This window comes from Tursiops truncatus, chromosome 20, assembly GCF_011762595.2.
Source record: "Tursiops truncatus isolate mTurTru1 chromosome 20, mTurTru1.mat.Y, whole genome shotgun sequence".
Taxonomy (NCBI): domain Eukaryota; kingdom Metazoa; phylum Chordata; class Mammalia; order Artiodactyla; family Delphinidae; genus Tursiops; species Tursiops truncatus.
In genome coordinates, this window is record NC_047053.1 from 55,991,242 (window position 1) to 56,009,757 (window position 18,516).

The 18,516-nt window shown below is 43.3% G+C and overlaps 1 protein-coding gene and 1 long non-coding RNA gene across 4 annotated transcripts in view; one reads left to right on the top strand and one right to left on the bottom strand.

The window, feature by feature from the left end:
- MAP2K6 (mitogen-activated protein kinase kinase 6) overlaps positions 1 to 18,516 on the bottom strand; it is a 135,838-nt gene that overhangs the window by 14,404 nt on the left and 102,918 nt on the right. For all 3 annotated transcript variants that reach the window (XM_033847291.2, XM_033847290.2, XM_033847289.2), the window contains exons 6-11: positions 17,748 to 17,864; positions 17,023 to 17,074; positions 14,162 to 14,289; positions 12,937 to 13,014; positions 11,377 to 11,516; positions 3,903 to 3,948 (exon numbers count right to left, since the gene is read on the bottom strand). In XM_033847291.2, coding sequence (XP_033703182.1) covers positions 3,903 to 3,948; positions 11,377 to 11,516; positions 12,937 to 13,014; positions 14,162 to 14,289; positions 17,023 to 17,074; positions 17,748 to 17,864 — 561 coding nt within the window. The remainder of the gene's footprint in view (positions 1 to 3,902; positions 3,949 to 11,376; positions 11,517 to 12,936; positions 13,015 to 14,161; positions 14,290 to 17,022; positions 17,075 to 17,747; positions 17,865 to 18,516) is intronic.
- LOC141277399 (uncharacterized) overlaps positions 7,771 to 18,516 on the top strand; it is a 56,650-nt gene continuing 45,904 nt past the window's right edge. The window contains exon 1 of the long non-coding RNA XR_012328749.1: positions 7,771 to 8,042. This is a non-coding gene — a long non-coding RNA (uncharacterized lncRNA). The remainder of the gene's footprint in view (positions 8,043 to 18,516) is intronic.

Genomic DNA, 18,516 nt, shown 5'->3' on the forward strand with positions numbered 1-18,516 from the left:
GCTGTAAAAGGCTGGGAGGGAACCAGTCCCTTCTATAAGCAATCAGCTAAGAATAGCAAGGACAGCAACCAGGAGACAGCGAAGGGGCACCACGGAATCATCCCCAGACGATAGGCCCAGGCTGAGGTTCTCCAAAGAGGGGCCAGGTACAGGAAGGGAGGACTTGAACGTACTGCCGGAGCATCGCTGCCATCACCAAGAGTCTCCAGACCCCCTGCAGACACCTCATCCCTCAAGACAGTGGTTTTCTCTGTGTTCGGTCATCCCCGTTTAACACTGTGATTCAGTCTAGGACTTCCCGGGACATTCAGGGAACGTAATCACCTCACTGGGCAGTCACCTGGTTTTCATTTCTCGTGGTTATCATCTAGGACAAGGGTCAGCAATTGATGGACCAGCGGCCACGTCTGGCTCACTGCCTATTTCTGAAATAAAGTTTTATTGGAACGCAGCCACACCCTTTTGTTTACCTATTGAATATGGCGGCTCTCACACCGAAGCAGCAGAGTCAAGTTGTTGTGACAGCCCACAAAGCCTAAAATATTTACTGTCTAATCCTTGACAAAAACACTGGCTGGCCCCCTACCCCAGAAGAACAGTTCCTACCGAGTCATGCCCCCATGGACATTTGAGAGAATAAGCAAATGAAATGATCTTAAAGCATGTCCACTCCTCAAGCCAAACAGGGCAAAATATATGGAATTTCTATAAGAGGCACATGCCTGGGTTGGGGCCTTAATTATACTGTTCTTCACCTGGAAAAAGGAGGTTTTTTTTTTCCTTTCTACCTCTTCACCAACTCCCACAACCTAAACAATAGCCTCTCAGCATGTGTTTTCCCAAAGCTACAGTCAAAGAGTTTGGACTCAGATTTTCCATTGAAAAACCTCAATTCCACAGAAAAGCAAGGAGTAGTTATGGCCTTAAAAGGCAAGTCCGTTTCCAGGACCACAAAGATGAATGCCATAAAAGGCCGGGGGGGGGGAGGGGAGACCCACACGATCTTACAACATTAGTATGTAGACCATAATAGACCATAGTGTTAGAATAAATTGGAAAAGTAGAATTCAGCATCAGCTACCAATGGATATTAAGCTAGGACTCAGCATTTTTTCTCAAGGGTGTTCCATTGAAACTTCTGATAAGTCACTTGGAAGGGGGAAAAAAATGTCATGCATTTTAAATCACCAGACATATACAGAAAATATTCTTGTATCTAAAAAGACTGACGAACAAGGCAACTTTACAATAGGAGTACAGGCCCCATAGGACCCCACAGGAATCGCTCTATGCCTATTGCCCTTTATGTGACATTAATTTTAAAATACTCTGGGGGTTGCAGAAGAATACCAGAGTAGCCAGGGTTGAAAAGGCCCCTGACTGGCTATTATAAACATAATCAGAGAGGAAATATTTAACCCAAACAGGCAGTATGCTAAGATTTTTTCAAGCATTACTCATCTCCTTTTCTGCCTCAATTGCGGGTATTAGTTGAATAAAGCTTAGTTGAATGCTGAGTCCCAGGGGCTGCCTTTTTAAAGAGGACAAAGAAGCCCAAGAAGGATGCCTTGTCTCTTGTCAGACTCTTCCCAGAACTCTTTCACAGTCACACAGTTGATGCGTGGTTCAGACTTAAATCCATGCTTAACCAACAGAACTAAAAATCCACGTGATAAGCTGTGACTGACCAGATATGCTTTCTACTTCCCTGGCAACTTTCGAATATATGTAATACATTGTTGTCAACTCTAGTCCCCATGCTATATATTCTACCCCCAGAACTTATTCATCTTGTAAATAGAAGTCTGTATTCTTTAACCACCTTTATCCAGTCCCCCAACCCACCCACCCCTGGCAACCACCAATCTACTCTGTTTCTTTAAGTTCAGTTTTTTTAAGATTCCACATTTAAGTTAGATCATACAGTATTTGTTTTTTTCTGTCTGACTTATTTCACTTAGAATAATGTCCTCAGGCTTCACCCGTGTTGTCGTAAATGGCAGGATTTCCTTTTTTAATGCTTGAATAATATTCCATTGTGTGTGTGTGTGTATATATATATATTTATCTTTATCTGTTCATCCATCATTGGGCACTTAGATTGTTTCCACGTCTTGGCTGTTATAAATACTGCTGCAATGAACATGGGGGTGCAGATATCTCCTCAAGATAGTGATTTCATTTCCTTCAGATATATGCCCAGAAGTGGAATTGTTAATCATAAGATAGTTCTGTTTTTAATTTGGTGAGGAACCTCCGTAACTGTTTTCTATACTGGCTGTACCAGTTTACATTCCCACCAATCTTGTACAAGGACTCCCTTTTCTCTGCATCTTCACCAGTGTTCATCTCTTATCTTTCACACCACTCTAACAGGTGTGAGGTGATATCTGACTGCGGTTTTGATGTGTATTTCCCTGATGACTAGTGATACCTTTCCATATACTTGTTGGAAAAAAATCAACAAGTGGGACTACATCAAACTAAAATGCTTCTGCACGGCAAAGAAACAACAGAATGAAAAGGCAGTCTGTGGAACGGGAGAAAATATTTGCAAACCATATCTCTGATAAGGGGTTATTATCCAAAATATATAAAGGACTCAAAAAAAAAAGGGGGGGACTTCCCTGGTGGTCCAGTGGTTAAGACTCCCCACTTCCACTGCAGGGGGTGCGGGTTCCATCCCTGGTCAGAGAACTAAGATCCTGGTATGCATGCTGCATGGTGCAGCCAAAAAAAAAAAAAAAATCATACAACTCAATAGCAGAAAACCCAAAATATCCAAGTTAAAAACAGACAGAGGACCTGACTAGACATTCTTCCAAAGAAGACACACAAGTAGGTAACAAGCTATACTTCTCCAGGCTGGAGCCACTTCACCACCCCGTTTGTTAAGAGATATCAGGAACCTGTACTTCTGTCACCTGCCCGGAGTTGGTCCTGAAGACTGAGCGCTGCTTGTGGGTGGGATGGGATGGGAGCAAGCATTTAACACCTGCTGAATAACTACGCTCCAGTTAGAAATGGTGCCAAGGTTTGCTCTTATGTCTTTTGCAGTTGTGCACAAACAGAATTCTTCCTTTCCTTGCTAAAATTAAAACCTTAATAATTGAAGCACATCGAGGGAGGGATTAACACAAATCAGTAAATAGTCTGAATTTTACATTTCAAAAAAAAAATGTCTCTCCCGCATTCAACATACTCATAGATAAGAATTGCCAAGTATAGGTCCCTACTATGTCTATTTAAGAATCATCTGTAACTAGCTTAGAATTGCAGTCTCCATGATTTAAAAGAAACTATTTAAAAACAACAACCCTGAGGTCTTATCTTCACCTTTTTTACGGATAGCGCAAATAATAAACTGTGAATGCTGAGGTAGGATAATTCAAATTAATAAGGCTCTGTCTTTCTTTTTTCCACTAAAGTGAAACCAGGAGAAAACAAAGTGATTCTTTCCTCCCTAAACTCCCACCAAAAAGAGCTTCATCCAACGAATCCTAAATGTTTTATCAAAAATTGATCAATCATGTAGCACTTAAGTTTCTCTCATTATTGAAATCCTTTAAATTATGGTTTCCTTCTATTTGTGTTCCTTGGTGACTCCTAATGTCTTTAAAATTTGAAAATATAAATTTCACAGACATAATTTGGTCTATACGATGATAGGTTTTATTATCATGTAAAAAATTGCTAAGACTGGTGACACAGCCCGGATATACTAAGGATGACCATCGGGCACACGAAGGCCTCGGCTCTGTTTTTCGTAGTTTAACCTCAGTTACCAATGTCTCAGTGAATCAGCACTTCCAATACAGCCGTTTGATTATAATTTAGGTGTCAGTCATTTTCCCTGTACTCGCTATTAGTCTGGACACATTTACACCACTAACAATACTCACCATAAGCTCTGGATATGTTGGCCTCTCTTTGGAATTCTTCTTCAAGCTTAAAGAAAAAAAGAAGATCACATTAAAATCTAGAAACCATCTGTATTTTCACTAGACTAGGATTTCAGAACCTGTAGAAGACTAAACAGAACCACCTTTAAAAATGTACTGAAAGCATAAATCTCCCATCTTGGCTTTCCTCTTTAGTTAGTCTTACCAGTTATGTTTTAAATCACTCTGGGTGTACCTTAATGGGAAGAATAAGAGAGAGAGAGAGAGAGAGAGAGAGAGAGAGTGTGTGTGTGTGTGTGTGTTATGACACTTTACCAATGACAGAAAAACCAACTTTTATTATATATCAAAATACATGTCTCCTTTCCTTCAAAACAGCGTTTAATCCACCCCCACTTGCAAAGAAATTGGCAGGTATTTCTTATATAACATGCATCATCTCCTCGCTCTCTTCAGTCCCTCGTTCTCTTTGCCTCTGGCCCCTTGCATGTATAGTTTGCTTTTATCTACTCCTTGCTGAACCTGCTTGACAGAGAAGCAGTACACACACACGTCTGAGGTGACGCTGCTGGTTTACGACCTCGGCTGAGGAAAGAGCACACGCAGCCAAGGACTCAGCAGTTATTCTTCTTAGAAGCATCAGTGCGTGGTGGTCATACGCTACTGTCCAGTGGCGCCCACTCCTTCAGCTGTCTGTACGCACAGACATCTTGATCACATTTGATACTGGAGGCAATAGTCATAAAACGGCAGCATGAAGAGACCAACCCCTCACCCCTGTTCTTGACCCACCCGCAGCCTTAAAATGGAAAAAAAAAAGAAAAGAAGCAGTTTATTTGGAGTTGGAATCCCAGGTTACAGAATGGAGAAAAGAATGATTTTGAAAAGTATGATTTGCAAGGCATCCTACAGACTCCTGTGCCCTGGGCCATAAAATCATACATGGATGGAAAGGAGGTTTGCCTGGCGTTGAAGGAACCAAAAAGTGACCGACTATTGGGTGGCTGGGGTTCGTGCTAATGGATCATTTTGAGAAAATGAGACCTAGTATGTGTGACATGAGCTCTGTTCCACCCACAGAGGCTAGCAGTTGAGGAGAGGGCCAGATACAGAACCAGAGAGTGAAACAGCTGAGATGCTTGGAAAAACTATGGTTTAAAACAACACAAAATGAAAAAAAGAAAAAAAAAAAGGAAGCCTTTGAACCAGAACAACTTAAAGCAGCCTACCCGTCGACTCCAGGCAATGCTGTGGGTAGAAGCCAGGGAACCTGAGACAGGGTACAGGTAGATGTGAGGACAGAAGTTTCAACCTGGAACTGAGGGCAGATCTAGGACCCTAGTGACCTCACAGCCCAGACAACCTAAGAGAGAAAGTTTCATCTCAACTGAGGATAAAAATAAGATCGAATTAGAAAGAGGACTTATCGACTGTCACAGCTGGGTTGACGTGGGAAGATGTGCCTGAGTGAAATGAATGAGACATTGTAGCTCCCACTGATGACGCCATGTGCACCTATGTCCTGAGATTCTAAAAGGCTCTGTTGGTGGTTCTCAACTGCAGGTGGTCTTGCCCTCCAGGGGACGCTCGGCCATGTCTGGAGGCACTTCTGGTTGATGCAGCTGGTCGGGGTGGGGGGGCGGTTATTGGTACTAATAGGAAGAGGCCAAGGATGCTGCTAAGGACACCCAACGATAAAGAATGATCCAGTCCAAAATGTCACTAGTGCCGAGGTCGGGAAACCCTGGGCTATGTGTCCTAGGGCATTCCTCCTCGCTGCCCCCTCTAGCTCCTTCTCTGAAATGAAGTTGGCTTACAGTCATCTCCAGCTGGTTCATCTCTCTTTTGGGCATATCCTCATGTCTACCTCCCCTCCCTGCCTTCCACCCCAGGAAACAAAAGTCTTTCTAAGTTCAAGAGCCAGTTCATGTAGAAAGAAACACGGAAGAGATGTGATCCCAGGTGCGTGGCTGAGAGAGACACACAGAGACCCTAGGAAGAAAAGCAAACAGACTAATGTACAAAAGCCCTGAATTTCGGCTATTGTTCAACTCGAATCAAGAAGCAGAAAGTCTTCTCTATAATCTGAACAATTTATCCTCCTAAAATCAGTAAGGAGAAGCACACATGCAACGTTAAATCCACACTCAGTAGTCAAGTGGTTGATTTCAAGTGTCCTATTTAGATGCACCATCAATCAAGCATCAAACCCTAAATCTACACAGACTCTGAAAAAGTCTCCTTGAAGACCACACCCCAGCTTTCCATTCCCACCTCTCACTGGTCAACCCTGAACCAAGGAAATGACAGAAAGAGAAGCTTGCCTCCCAAGTGATTCAAATGAACAATGCCCTCTTTTACCAACCTGAGTTCTTTGTGATATAGCTGATTTTTGACCTTCTATTTAGTACATAATGAAATGATACTCTCTCTTCTCATCACGTAGAAGAAATTAAATACTTATTTTTTTAAGGAGAGGTCATTTTAAGTCAGGACGTCTTATCTTTTCACTTGTGGAAGTTTATGAAAATTTCTCCAGATTTTTTTGTATAAAGGAAATGTAGGGAAAATACCCCAAGTTGACCGTCATAAAGCGCTAAGAATTCCTAAAACCTCAGAGATCTCTGTCAATAGACTATTTCTTGACCTACGGCCTCTGATGAGAAATCTCAGAATGTACCACAAGCACTACTGCAGAGTACTGTTGGAAAATATTTACACAGCAAACCAAGGCTGTTTATTGAATTAATATAACTGATATAACCCATTCTCTCCATCTTTTAAATCAAGAACACTTCAAAACATGGGCTAAGAATAGCAAAATACTCAGGATAAGGTTATAGGAAAAAAAGCAGATTTTCCATGTTTAATAGGAAGTGCTTGAAATTCAGTACAAAATAACAACTGTGGAGTTCAAAGCTACACCAATTTCTTTTTGGATTTGAGTCAGACTTTTGATTTTCAAGTGGCTTGTCATTTTCAAGCGTGCAATTAGCTAACTGCCCTAATTGCTCTTCCAAATGCCACAACACACACTCCTGACCGTAGCTGACACTAGAAAACAGCTTTATGCCGCCTTGAGCATTGCTAGCTTGGAGTTTGTGCTGACCAGAGGATTTCTGCCTATTTGAATTCCCCGACTGTTTCCAAGAAGGGCTCTTTTGTGCGTCCACAGAATAAACACGCAATGCGCCTCCCGAGCCCTACATTGGTCATAAGCTAAATAAATATCCAGTGCCTCTTTTTACTGTCCTTCCTGAACAAGTCAGGAGCTATATTTGTTTGTGTCTCTTTTGTACTAGTTCACACAGTATCGACATCTGGGTGGGCCTCTAACCATCTCTGATGGACATCGGGCTGGTGGACTGGGCGCTGAGCTCTTAAATAGGCCTAAAGGCACAGCAAGAAGGAAGTCAAGCTGTTTGGGCCCTTCGCAGAGCTGGTCCCCAATGACCTTTCCTCAGTCCCCACGCCTATAACCTATCGAAAGAAGTTATGGTGAAAAACTCTAAGCCTGCCAAGATTCCATTTTCTGGAGAAAGTCAGTTGTGAAACCTTCTGTAGGACTAGAATGTAAGGCTTTTCTATTCGATTTCTCTACCGTGAATCCCCAAACAAGGCCTAGATGGTGAGCCTCCCTGGCTCCAGGAACTCTTCAGAAGCCCTAAGATAAGAAAGCCAAGTGTAGGGAAAAAAGAGGAAGAAAATGTCATTCGCTGGTCCTATTTCAAAATCGGTACAGAAAGGAGGGGTTTGTAAGGTATCGTTGCTGTTGTTGTTTTCTTCAAGTTCATAAGGAATAAACGCCTTAACTTTCTTTTCTTTTCTTTTCTCTCCTCCCCGCACCCCTTACCCCAACTCAGAGGATAACGTTTCTCTGATGCTGCTACAAAAGAAAGATACCAGCCGGATCTCTGGGCTCTATCATATCATAACTTTGGATATGACAGTGATAGCCAGTAAGTGCCTCTACTCCACCCCTCAAACTGCACTTTACTGTCAACTGACCAGCAGTGACCAGAGGAGAGTGACTACCAAGTTGATGCCCTGGATGAAGGTGCGTGGCTGCGATGCCATCAGATGCTTACGGTGGACGCTTCCCACGGAAGGTCACAGATACCCTGACAGGTCACCTAAGCCGTGAGTAATGCACCCTTTTTCTTCTTGTTCTACATTTAACCCAAAGACAGACGTAGGAAATAAAAGCACAGATGCATCTTTCCCAAAATTTGAGATTAAGTTGTTCACTGTCCAAATCTGTAGTCCTTCTTCCCCACTTTCCACAAAGAGTTGGGCTCTTTGAGAAGTCCTGAAGGATCATAGCCTGACTATATCATAAAAATACACACAGAGGTCACTCAAAAAGGGGTCCTTTCATGAAGACGTGCCTCAAACGTACACAGGAAAATGGAGGAACCGAGTATAAAAGGGAGATGACACTCATAGGCTACATCTTTCTTTCATCAAGAAATAAAAGAGGCGTTTTATAGGTAATGATCATTTTTCCATTCTTTCCACCCAGCCCCAAATCAAACTTAAAACTGTCAGTAATAAAACAAGTGAATACCTAGACTGCTGTTGTGGGCAGGTGTGTATCTGTATGCTAATGCATGTGAAAGGTAAAATTGCCTCCATGAAGATCTAAGCCATCCATAAAATCCCCCCAAAAATCAATACACTTTTTTGAAGTATTAGACAACTTTCCCAGCTCAGTTGACTTCAAAACAATGTTCACACTAAGGGGGTATCAAAGAAAATATATCGGTGGTTTACGGTAGGCAAAGAACGATGCACCTGGCGTCTGAAACAGGAGAGCCTGGGGCTCTCAACAAATCCGACTGAGGATAAGTAGGAATGCTCATCAAATTCAGAATTAAGGCTCCCCTTCAACTTCTCGATTCTCATACCAACAAAAATGACTATTTTACACAATTGATCTTAGGTCTCAGATTCTACGGGAGCTACCACACTCAGAAGTCTGAGGAAGAATTTATTCTTTGACAACTTCAAAGTTAAAGCGATTTGAGTTTTGTTTCAATTATTATTATTATTTTAAGTAAGCCCATAAACAAGCTAGACTGGCTGACTTGAGTGCAAATGAAATGACAAAGAATCAACAGTATTAACGGAATTAACAATTCCGAGAAAGCTGGAAAATGTCTATGGCTCAAAATTTTTAAATTAATGAACCATAGTAGTTGGGACTAAAAATCAGAGAAAACGAGAGGGAAACAGAGACCTCAGAGGGGTGGCCATGAGGACACTCTTATGCTGTGCGGCGGGGAGGGCCGGCCAGGGCGGCTGCTACATGAACAGCAGTAGCACAGGTGTCTGCACCTTCCACAAACGTGTGCGTGCGCTGAAGTTAGAAAACATGTATTCTTTCCAAAGCCTTCATTTTAAAAATATCTGTAAAAAGCTTTAACACTCTGACTCTTTAGGGGAAGTTCTAAGTAGGAGAAGAAAACTGGTAAAAGAAAAAGTCATCCAACGATTTTTCAATAAATTGCAGATGAAAAGGAGCTTTCTGAATAGGAAGCAGTTAATAACGGGTCCCTAGAGCATAGATGTGACTCATGGGTTCTCACCGCAGCCCTAGAGTAGACGGATTTGAGAACATTTGTACAGGACTGATATTCTGGACGCTCCCCAGGCCAATTAGATCAAAGTCTCTGAGGCCGAGGCCTAGGTGACGGCACATCTTAGAAACGAGCAGCCGGAGTTGAGAACTGTCGGATTAAACTGCTGGTTCACAACAGGCAGCGTGGCTTTCTCAGACCTTTCACACCAGCCTTGCTCTTAGCAAGGCTTCCTGAAGTTCCCAGAGTCTTGGGAAGGGGGCCAGGTGGGAGAAAGCTTACATAGTGCAGAGCTTGAAAAGGCTTCCTTACAGAAGCTCCTTCTCCACTATCACCCTTCTGGAGAACTGTCGGTGTGAACTGTCAAAGATGCCTCAGTCCATTTCCTAGGTGACCTTTAAACATTTGAGGATAAGGAAAACAAAAATCAAAACCAAAAACCAAGTTCTCAAAACCAGAAGGCAAAAGCCGGAAGCCATCTCAGCCTCACAGGTGTACCACCGCTCCCTGCATACTCAGGCAAGGAGAGCAGAGAGGAGGATGCACCCCCAGAGCCCAGAGGATGCACGTATTAGGAGGACCCAGCAGCACACTGTCCTACAGCCCTCTCTGGCCATTCAGCCAAAACTGCACCAGAAACAAACTGTGGCAGCTCAGCCTCATATATCCTTCGGGAAAAGTCCCCGGGGTGACATGGGCTTAGAGCCGCTGAAAAGTCTAAGGGCCTTAGTTTCATAAGCAATAGGCAGCTGCTTGGTCTTAATCATGTTTCCTAATAAAAGCCATATTCAGAAGGCTTCTTCCAAAGGGCGTGGAGGCCAAGGAACGATAACCTTGAGGAAGCCAGACTCTCAGCAGCCTTCAGAACACCAGCCCCTCCCTTAGCAGCCAGCAGCCCGACTGCCCTTCTCCAAGGATCACAGCTGGGCTTCTCGCCACCTCTGAGTCCCTTCCCCCAAGTCTCATCTGCTCCGGAGGCACCCGGATAAACCACCTCATCTCCAACGCAGCCTCCTCTTTCCAGCATCACTTGCGATGGTCATTAGTGTCAAAGCACGCCAAGCATCATGTTCCCTACGCAGACAGAAATCACTGGATTTTCTGGAGAAAACAATCCCCTCTCCAAGTTTCCTCAATTCCACTTTCAATTTCCATGAAAACAAAGTTTACAGCATTAGCACGGTTCCTTCCAACTTTTTTTATTTTCCCTTCTCAGACGCCCCCCCCCCCCGCCCAGTACTGTCCACTGTACACTTATGGGCAAGCACGTCCGTAAGTTAGCAAGTGTTCTGTAAGAGTCAGCCTACAGACACTAGAACTGCTTTGTAAGACTTCTAGGTACCTAAGGAAGGCTCTGAGAGTAGCCTCTGTCTTCTTATCCAGGGTGGTTCTTTGTGTCATACCTACTTTTCATCCCTAGCCCTCCGGTGGGTCGCCCACCTTTCTCTTATGCTCCGGTCAACATCACAGGGCTTAAAATTCCCATAAAAGAGTTTCTCCCTTTTGCGATATGATGCACGGAGTCCCTTCTGCCTGGAATACCTCTTCCTCGCCTATTTCTCTTTCGCTTGGACGTACCTCACAGGGTCCCAGCCCAGCATTTATTTCCTCCAGAAACTCAACCCAGCGCTGTTCCTCTGCGTCCCCCAAATACCCTGTGCATGTCTCCATGTCTGGACTTGCAGTGTGGACTAGAATGACTGACTGTGGACACGCCCTCCTTGGCTCTGAGCTCAGCGGGGGAGGGGCAGAGCCATCTTTGTTGCTCAGCAGCAAGGACAGGCCCGTCACTGCTTTGGGGATGGATGCATGCATCGTGGATTAAAACGATGGGGGAAAGTCATGAGAACTCTCTTGTTTCTTCACGCTGGCCTCTGAGAGACAGGCTGTCTTACCACTGTGAGGTAAAGTCAGCAAACTCTTCGGAGAACTTGTCTGCGGGGAGTTGTGGCGACGGCTCCTCCACCACCTGTTTGAGCTGCTGAAAAGGAGTTCCCCACGAATCATAGGGAAACCGAAGGATGGCCAGCTCGATCTAGAGGGGAGAGGGACACAAGGAGACAGGATCTTACACGGGGTGCTTAGGTAAAGAGGGGGTCCACTAGGGAATCCACTTGGCTCCAGGAGAGCCAGAGGGACGCATGATGGTGACCATCAGGTAAACTGGCGGGAGGGGGAAAACTAATGCTGTGTTCTCTAGCAGTTTTCCTCCAAGTCCTAGTGCTAGGGGTTTGCAGATTGCGTTGTACCGGAGACAGCCACTTAAACCTACTTAAAACTGGGTCCTTCCTGAAACCCGGTGCGGCACATCATAAAATTGTAAGCCAGCAGTATGAGACTTCAGGATGCAAAGCGACCAGGTTTTCAAATGCTGAGTCTAAAAAGTGATTCTCACCCTAAGACTCTTACAGAGCTGTACATCTGCTGCCATCTGCTGGGAGCATGCTAGAATTAAAAACAAACAAACAAACTAGGACTAAATTACTGATCTTTTTTTGGACTTGAGTAAAGGCCACTTTGCTTTGACAAGATCATGTGCTTTCTGGGCAGGGATGTGAAATAACTCACAGGATTTAATCAGCTGCTGTGTCTGAGAAGGAAACAGGACCACCATGGATCATTCCAGACCTCGGTGATACACTGAAAATTTATAATCAGCAAAGTTACAAATCAGGCACTCATTGCGTACCTTTAGGCCTGTGCCTGAGAAAATTATCCTATGCGCTCCTATGAGTTTGGGCTATACCTGTACTCAGCAGCCAAGACTTCTGTCGTAACCATGTTCTGGGAAGCTGAGCCCATGTCCTGCATAACAAAGCTCTATCAGGATCTGGGCGGGGGATGGATTTGGAGTTTGGGATTGACATGTACACACTGCTATATTTAAAACATAACCGACAAGGACCTGCTGTACAGCACAGGGAACTCTGCTCAATATTCTCTAATAACCTAAATGGGAAAAGAATTTGAATAAGAATAGATACATGTGTAACTGAACCACCTTGCTGTACACATGAAACTAACACAACATTGTTAATCACCTATGCTCCAATATAAAATAAAAATTGAAAAAGAAATAAAAAGCTCCACCAGGGTCCACACACATTAGCGCTCTTTGAGTAGCTTAAGCTTCTGCATGCCTTGATTAGAATAATTTAATTTTAAACCATAAAGAAGTAGTCAGACCCTCTCATTTTACAGATGAGGACAGTGAGACAGTCTGTGATTCCATCAGTGAATCGGGCGCGCAGCTACTTGGAGGTGGAATCAAGGGAAGTGTGTTTTGTCCGATCCCAGCTCCGTGTTTCTGCTACACCACACTGCAAACAGTGTCGCTCCAAATCTCCTGCTCTCTCAGACCGGCGTCTCGGGCACCTGCCTCTTGTTCTCCAGGTTCACCCCATTCCAACTTCATGCCCCGAACACCCTGGTCCACGATGATTATCATACACTACCATGGTGATGCCCAGACTCCAAATGTCGGACTTCACGCTGTATCCCTTCTGGTTGAGCTCTGGGTTTATTCTCTCGGGCTGGAAAGGAGACAGAAAAAGACAGCTGAGACGACATTCCTGGCTCCATAAAGGCTCAGGGCTGAGAGTGTCACCAGCTGCCCAGTGAGTTGCTGTGAGCTGTTAACATACCTCCCAGGCCAAGAGGCTCACTAACTACAATAAATAACAACGTCTCCATAGGATTTTCCTCATTCTCCACACGTCTTTTCTTGGAGACAGTAATGGATCAAAGTCCCCTCTCAATTCAAAAGCAGTTTCAATTCTGCCTTATGAAGAACATGGTATACATTACAAAATTACTTTGTCAGCCTAGAAGTTGCCTTGTTTAAAAGACCAACGGTCCAGAACTCAGTAAAAAGAGTCAACAAGAGTCGCTGGGCTACTGTCTGGTGTTAATAGACCTCAACAACTTTTAGCTAAACATGGACAGAAAGCTTTTCAATTCTAAGAGCAGGTTCATTTCCAAGTAGAATATTTACAGTAGAAGTCCCTTAAGTTAAAGGGAGTCTCTGCTAACGACAATGAACCTTCATAGCTATGAGGTTCCTTCAGGACTCACTTAACTGACTTGTTTGGGGAATTTAAATTCTTACTTCTGTTCTGTTCTCAACAAACAAGGCAGCATTCCCTTGTAACACAGTGTGGAAAATTGTGTGGGCTCTGTGTATTACCCACCTGCTTTTTCAAAGAGTATACCTCTTTGCCTGATATTTTTAAAGAGTGATTTGTAGAAACATAGGCAACGTAATTCATTGCATAGTTTTAAATTTTATTTTATTTTTCCAGTTTTATTGAGATATAGTTGACTTATAACATTGTGTAAGCTTTTTTGTTTTGTTGTGTTTTTTTGGCCACACCGAACAGCATGTGGGATCTTAGTTCCCCAACCAGGGATCAAACCCACACCCCATGCATTGGAAGTGTGGAGTCTTAACCACTGGACTGCCGGGGAGGTCCCCTTTACCTGATTATTTTTAAAAAGAATACCTATGAAGGAAGGGATTCAGTATTTCAGACAGGAAATATTAAGAAAAAAGAAGATGCAGAATATTTCTTGCATCTTAGGCACATCTCTGTTTTCCCTCCCTGGCCGTCCCTTTCCTATTTTCTGGCATGGTTTGAAGGCAGTTACATTCTCGATGCTAACCCCAGCTGCTGTACTTACGGCCATGTACGGTTTGCATCCTGCATCGATAGTTTTAGCGACGGAGTCAACAAGGTAGCCACTGATTCCAAAATCGCACATCTTCACCTGGCCCAGGGTGTTGATGAGCACATTGGAAGGCTTGACATCTGAAAGCAAGAACAGTCAGGAGCCCAGGGTGGTAGTAGCATCCCTCTACCAGCAGGGGCCCTGGAACCTCCCTTCCTCCTTCCCCTTCACTTTCTTCTCAAGACCCAATGCAGAAGTAACCGCCACCCCTGTGATACAACATTGTAAATCAACTCTACTCCAACATAAAATAAAAATTATTTTAAAGTAAGTAAAACATCAAAGCTGAGAAAAGGGGGAAAAAATCAACTTGATTTTCTTTTTCTTAATCATTTTTAAATGTTTTATTTCAATTTACAAAAGTAGAATTTACTAAGTTGATTTGGATTACGGAAAGCTTGGAAGAAAGAGAAAGGACATTCTTACATACGTGGCAGGTAGACCATAAAATGATTTCAGCAGTATTTAGAATGAGTAGTCACAAAAATGTTTTTCATTAGTTCATTCAGTCTAATGTCATTAATTCTTGTTCTGCTGGATCTTGGGTTAGTAGTCTGCTTTCTATTTCAGCAGTCCCCAACCCTTTTGGCACCAGGGACCGGTTTCGTGGAAGACAATTTTTCCACGGGGGGGGGGGGGATGGCGGTGGGCGGGGATGGTTCAGGCCGTATGCGAGCAATGGGGAGCGGTGGGGAGCCGTGGGGAGCCGTGGGGAGCGACTGGGAGCGGCAGATTAAGCTTCACTCGCTCGCCCGCCGCTCACCTCCTGCTGTGCGGCCCAGTTCCTAACGCGCCGCGGACCGGTACCAGTCCAAAGCCCAGGGGTTGGGGACCCCTGTTCTATTCCACGTTGTGTCCTTGTCGGATTGGGAATCCATCAATGGAAAAAACTGTTTCCTCTATCTAATTTCTCATCTTCGTTGCCCTCATACATGCAGTAAGAACTTAAAAATTGATGATTGAATTAAACGCCTAGCCCCATGGGCCAATCATCTCTGTTATGTTAGATGAATAAGTTCTAGATAGAGATCGGCCGTTACAACATTGCCCCTCTAATGAACAATTCTATATTGTGCCCCTTAGAATTTGTTATGAGGGTAGAGCTCATGCTAAGTGTTCTTGTGACAGTAAAATAGTGTTTTACAAGCCCGGTTCATGATGATCTGTTGCGCATTTAGTGGAATGAAAAGGCAGACTGTGACGTAACGATACACCAGATGCGAGCAAAGCCGCCAGTTTTGACGGATGCTTCTGCCGGAAGTGTGTCAGAGGCCACAAGGTGTTAACTCATCATAAACCCAGATATTCCAGACCAGGAGGCAGGTCACAGAGTATACATGTGGATAAAGAAGTTTCATTCTACAGTTCTTAAATGAGTCCTTCAGTCTCAAGAGAGAGAACGCACTCCCCAAATAGATGAACCATTGTTATGTCTCGATAATGGAATTAGAAATTACAGTTAACTTTTTCCCTAGTGACACTTTTCCCAAAGGGCATGTACTCAAAAGAAGAAAGTTATTCTAAAAACTTTAAAGGCTATCCTTTATAATTTTTCCCTTAAACAACAGATATACAAATTTCATTTTATTATTTTTTATACTTTATAAACATTCTCTACTATGAGTGAAACATTTTATAATTTTGGAATAAGCCTTTAAAATTCAGTTTCCCATTTGTGGATAATCCACGTTCTTCTTCCTATCTGAATTCCTTCCCACTTTCTTCTTTTCCTCTTCCTCCCTATTTTCCCCGTTTTTAATCATAACAATGAATAATAATAATAACAGTCATAATAGGAATACTGTTTGAAGCATCTTACATTACTTTCAGGCTCAGAGAGTGTAAGAATTATCAAATCACAATACCCTATTAGCGATCAATACTTTCCATAAATTTTTTCAGAGACCTGATTAAACATATCTCTTCCAAGAAGCTTTCCTTGACTATGGTCACCCAGTGCTCATCATCTTCTTGTTTTGTATTCTACCTCTACTAGTTCCATATGTGGTACATTCATATTTTTAATGTGGTTTTTTCCCCAGGTGTTTGTTATAGATTTGTCTTATTTCCCTATCAAGAATCCCTATGTAGAATTTGAATAAGAATATATTTTTTTCTCAGATACCTGTCAGGGCATCTATTATAGTGCCGTATAAACATAGTGCTGTGTAAACATAGTGCTGTGTAAACATAGTGCTGTGTAGATGTTGGACAGTGATTGCAAAAGGTATACGGATGGAGGCATGGAAGAAAGATGGAAGAAAGAATGGGTGGATGGATGGATGGATGGATGAAAAGATAACAGGAAGGGACAAAAGGAAGGAGGGAGAAGAGGAAGAGCCATATCTTCCAATTTTTTCATCTTATCCTGACTCCTGCTGTCTGAAAGGGCTGTGCTTTATACCACTTTCATGTGCACAAGAATCACCTGGGAATCTTGTTAAAATGCAGATTCCGATTCAGTTGGTCTTGGGACCCATGATTCTGCTTTTCTAACAAGCTCTCGGGTGATGGCCAATACTAGGTGAATTTTTATCCTATTCTCTAAAGTTCTCAATGGGTAATACCACAGCTCTGCTCGGTAACAGGCATTTTATATTCAAGTTTTAATATAAAGCCCACATCTTCTGATGCCCTCAGACAAGTTAAAGAACTTGTATATGATTTTGCTATCCAGTCCCAAAGGAAAACCCCTCCATTCTCTTGCCTGACTCAATTCCATCCACTGCGGAATAAAAAAGAAAAGATAAAACTCAGGTAAAAGAAATAAAATTGATAAAAGGAACAGCCAAGGCAGCTCCATGGATACTTACCTCGATGAATGACAGAGAGCTTACTGTGCAAATGTTCTAATGCTTTTACAATCTGCAAGAGAAACACAAGGTGGGTTTATTCCACCCCATCACTGGAAAGGAACTGAATGTTAAGCATATCCAGGTTTATCATCCCTGGCTTAAGGTCACAAGGAGAAGTATCTTCTCAGATAGTGGTGTTCCTATCCAGGAAAATACACAGGAAGTCATACAAATTGGATTCCGCACACCAGAGAGGACTATACCCCATAGCAGAGAGGATGCCTCACTCATACATTTTGATTTTCATTTGGCCTCCAGCATTTTTTCTCTCCACCCTCCTGGGCCTCAGGAACCATGAAGGGAGCGGCCCTTCATTTCATTTTCTCCTGCTTCCTCCTCTGCCTATTGATCCTAAGAAAACATTTAAAACTCCACAAATGAAAATCAAAATCAACTAGTATCAGGACAGAGACACCAGGAACGTGGTCATAACAGATGAATGTACTGCTTAGAGGCACGTTAACTGAGAGTTTACCCAACCAAGTCGTGAGTAGACTCTTTTACATAATGCCCAGAAAGAAGAGCGTTGATTGATCCATCCACAGATGCACTCATGCATTCAGCAGACACGTACGGGATGGGAGCTATGGTCCAGGTAGTGTTTCCCCACACTGGGGGTACAGGGACACATAAGGCCCAGACTTCTCACATGCTCCTTGAAGTAGGGTTCCTGATGTACTCACAGAAACTGCTATTTTCCCTAAGATGTCCTCTGGAATTGTTTGGCCTTTATCGATGACTTGTTTGTAGAATTTATCTAGGGACGTGTCCATGAGCTCCATGCAGATCCAGACATCCCCCTAGAGGCCGGTCGGTTCAGAGGTGGTTAGAGAGGATGGAAAAGGGAAAAAAGGAGGAAACAGTTAACACCTGTCAGGAAGAACGGACCGTTTCTTGCTTGAGTTTTGGAGGAAATGTACTAATCCCTTCAAGCTCTCAAAGGGATTTATAAACAGGCAAGATTACCTCCAAAGAACAAACTAGCAGACAGCCAAGCCGACTTGCAGGTGATCACCCACTCCTTAATGCAAACTAGGATCTACACACTAATAGCCACAAGCAATAGAACTCAGAAGTCTAAGCCTTTACTGTCACTGCCCTCCAGGAGTTAAGTCCGGATACCTACTCCGTGTCTGACCTCCCAGGCTGACCGCTGGCGGTAGTTTATCAAAAGGCTGGTTTTAAGAGGGAGATGAAGCATCGTAACCCACATCATCGTGAAGTGAAAAAGAGAGGCAGAGCAAAGAGGTAAGCGTAAGCCCACATGGTACACAAGGCTACCTGAAGTATAGCAAGAGGCCAAAAGACCAGAGGATTTCAGCTTTTAAGGAATCAGTCTACAGACTCTTGATAGAGACAGTTCTGGCAAAATAGACAAACCAAAACAGAAAGGAGAAAGGGGGCCTCAGCCATTTAAAAGGGCTAAACGCATTTGAAAATATCGTGGTTTCA